General features: G+C 33.8%; 1 protein-coding gene across 1 annotated transcript; it reads left to right on the plus strand.

Moving 5' to 3' along the window:
• The first annotated feature begins 1,989 nt into the window (after positions 1-1,989).
• LOC147063623 (cilia- and flagella-associated protein 100-like) lies at positions 1,990-3,351 on the plus strand. Its single transcript, XM_085959434.1, has one exon. The coding sequence runs from the start codon at positions 1,990-1,992 to the stop codon at positions 3,349-3,351; it is 1,362 nt and encodes a 453-aa protein (XP_085815560.1).
• The last annotated feature ends 203 nt before the right edge of the window (positions 3,352-3,554 follow it).

Raw genomic sequence — 3,554 nt, forward strand, 5'->3', positions numbered from 1 at the left:
GGCCACAAGTTGACATTCAGTAGGCCGCGGGTTGGCCACCCATGCATTAAAGTCTATGTGATAACTTGTGTTATTTATTTTATTTTTAAATAATTGAGAATTCATAGATAATAAAATAAAATGAAAATTCCTGTCATAAAAAGAGTTTTGTTCGAATTTTAAAATTGTGTAGCCATAAAAATAATCGCATTCTAATTTTACGTCAAACAATTATTTATCACGTCGATGGCATTTCGGAAAAAAAAATAATAAAATATTGAAATTTTAGTCGCAATAAGAACAAAATGAAGGTAAGATCTTTTGAATACGTACCTAGTTAGTTAATTATTTATGTTTATACAAGTGATATTATTTCAATTGCTCAATTAGTTATTCTTTAACGTTGATGCTTCAATATAGGACACACGGCCATGTTCTATAAAAACATTGTTTTGATATTTTTATATTGTAGTTTCAAGGTGTTTCGTGATACACAAGTCAAAAATACATTGATGATATATATAAAATTTAATAAAAGGCAATCACCATTGTTCTAGTAATGCCGTAAAGACTTGAGTACACCATTCAACTCAACTAAAACCACCGTTGGTAGAATGGTGTAAAATTCCTCTGGCGGTGCGAGCGACTTATTTAGGTGTTGGTATCGTTACTTTCAAATGACGCTAACACTGTCCCAAAGTGATTTGGTAGTGGCCGCAATGCCATAAAAATCTGCACTTCCTCTACCACAGTACTTCTCAAACTGAGGTGCGCGGCCCCTGGGGGGCCCTGGAGCTCCTGCCAGGGAGCCGCGAAATATTTCAGTATTTGAAAAAAAATCATAAAAATATGATCACTGGACGATACCTGATACAAATCAGTCAAAATCTCGAGGACGAATTTTAACGATTTTATCCGATATAGATAAAAATAATCTACTAATATTTAAAAATTAGTTAGATTTTTTAGTTAAACAAAATTTATATTGACCTAATTGCGACAACATACCTATGCGAAACAGCATTTTCATCATTACTGGTAATAAAAAATAAACACAGGTCGTGTCTTTCAATGGAGACTTTGGAGCAAACCCTGCGAATTATCATTTTAAACATTGTACATGATATTGATTTATTATGTAAACGTATGCAATCATTCCTTTCTCATTAAATTATGTGTAGGCTGTAGCTGTAATAAATTTGAAAGTATTTTCTTTTTAATTTTTGCTTTACAAGCAAGTAGGTAAATGAATTGTTCTATTATTGTTAATAAAAACGTACCTATAATAATAAATTAATGGTAAATAAAGTAAGGGAGCCTTGGATTATTTTTTGTGGTTTTGGGGGCTGCGGTATGAAAAAGTTTGAGAAGCACTGTTCTACCTAACGAATTCATAAGGACGTGATCGTCCGAGATAGAGAGCTAAGATTTAACAAGAATGCAGCCCTCAATCTCCTTATTGACTAAAAAAAACCGCGGCGATTCATGTGGCGCGAATTATTTTTTGGGGTGGTTCGGGTCTTTATTTCGATGTTTATACTCTGTTGTCTTATGTATGTCTGTATTTCCACGTGATATCTTATTGACATTCATCTCTGTGTGCCACTTCGTGTAATGTTTATATTTAATTCATGTACCTAAGTACTACAAATAATATTTTTTAAATACCTATCTTAATGTAATTTACAGGCTCCCGATAATGCACCAGCAAACATCGCAAGCGAATGGACAAACGTATCAGAAAAAATGCCTTCTATGGAATATTTAAATACTTACAAAATAATCGATCTTAAAAAATATGACGAGCCTAAAAAGATAAACGTACTAAGTCGGATGTTTAAAAAAGAATATGAAACCAGCTGTAGATACTTGACAACCGGTCAAATGAAACCGGATGAAAGAAATTTTCAAGAACAAATAAAAAGGACTCGGCCGTATTGGACACCAGTTCATCGACAGCATGAAGCCTTCAGGGTATTTTTGAAGTGTCAAAATAAACAAGAAAAAGATATGACTAAAGGTATGAATTTTTATGATAGGCAAAAATACAAAACAAGACAAAATGTTGACCTGAGGTCCAGAATTTTTGTTCGGCCATTTGTAAACGACGTTGAAACCATACTGGATATGGACCCAACGTTTTATACCCTTACTGAGGGTAGACCAGTTAAATACAACCAAAGCAGGAGAGATTACATGAAAGATATAACGGATTGCTTACAAATTCACCTCCAAACTGGATACCGTCATGACGAAAGGCTGAAGATCGAAATCGGCTTAGCGGAAGAAGAAAATGTTTACAAAAAAGTAAGTGAATTGTTGGAGGAATATTCTAATACTTTTGAAAAGTTTATAGCTAATGATTATGACTCGGCAGTGGATATTATGAACAGTGCTGTCGCCATGGGAGACATGTTGAGGAAGAGTAGTAAAGAACGGAAATTGTTAAAAGAAGAAGTTATTTGTATCAGAAATAAAGTACTCGATCTTAGAGAAAGATGCTCGCGTAGTAAAGTATATCAAAACTTTATTTATCAGTTGTCTCCAAGGTCTTGGCATGAATGTTGGAAAAAGAACGAACCACCAGTAGTTCCTGTGAATGTAAATGAAACGAAAACATTGCCTGAATCTGTCACACTGAAACGTACTAGCAGTACAGATACGTTGGATGAACAGGTTGAGTCTTTCAATGAATGCTACAATAAAATGGAAGAACCACGGATGTATTTTAATTACCCATGGCAGATAGCTGCATTATTCAAAACTATCGTCATGACAAACCTGAGGAGCTGGAAGAATGCTGAAAAATTATCTCAAAGCCTAGAAGGCGTAAAAGTTGGGATATATAATTTTAAAAAACATCTGGCGAAAGAGTATAAAGACATCGAAGATACAGTTGCAAATTTGGAAGAAAAAATTGTAGAAGAAGAATTGAATGCAAATAGAATGAAAGAAAGATCTATATTGTTGATAAATACTTCATTTTATAATGCTATTGTGTCAGATGAGGTTTTAAAATTGCTAGTTTCTGTACAAAATGTATACGAGAATTTAAAATTGCCTTCCGTACACTTCAGCACATTCGAGTTGATGAAAATTTTGGAGATGGAGTATAATAAGTCCATGAAAGAGCTGGATGATATTGATTACAAATGCGTGAAGGAGGCGCAGAAAATTTGCTACGCGGAGGACATCCAGAAATTCATAGTCGCCAAGGAGGCTGCGCAGAAATTGAAAAAGTTGAAGCTGTTACGGCTGGTGCAGAAGAAGGCGATGGAGAGCATTTCGACACACATTGGTTATATGGAGGCTCTATTTGCGCGAAAGAAAGTCCACAAAAAATTAATGTTTCTTAGCCATTACCAACTTTAAATTCGACAAGAATTCGTATTTTAAATATACTGCAATAATGCGTTGAAAATGATAATTTTCCGTTAATTTGTAATAGCAGAATATTTTTTTTTTTTTTTAAACTCACTTTATGTTTGTTGTTCATTGGGGTCAATGATACTTTGGCTTTGAATTTTATAAATAGGATTACACCAGGAAATTTTTTTGTAAGATATCAATTGAAA

This window comes from Rhyacophila brunnea, unplaced genomic scaffold (genome assembly GCF_057557595.1).
Source record: "Rhyacophila brunnea isolate RB1 unplaced genomic scaffold, BYU_Rbru_1.0 scaffold_9, whole genome shotgun sequence".
NCBI lineage: Eukaryota > Metazoa > Arthropoda > Insecta > Trichoptera > Rhyacophilidae > Rhyacophila > Rhyacophila brunnea.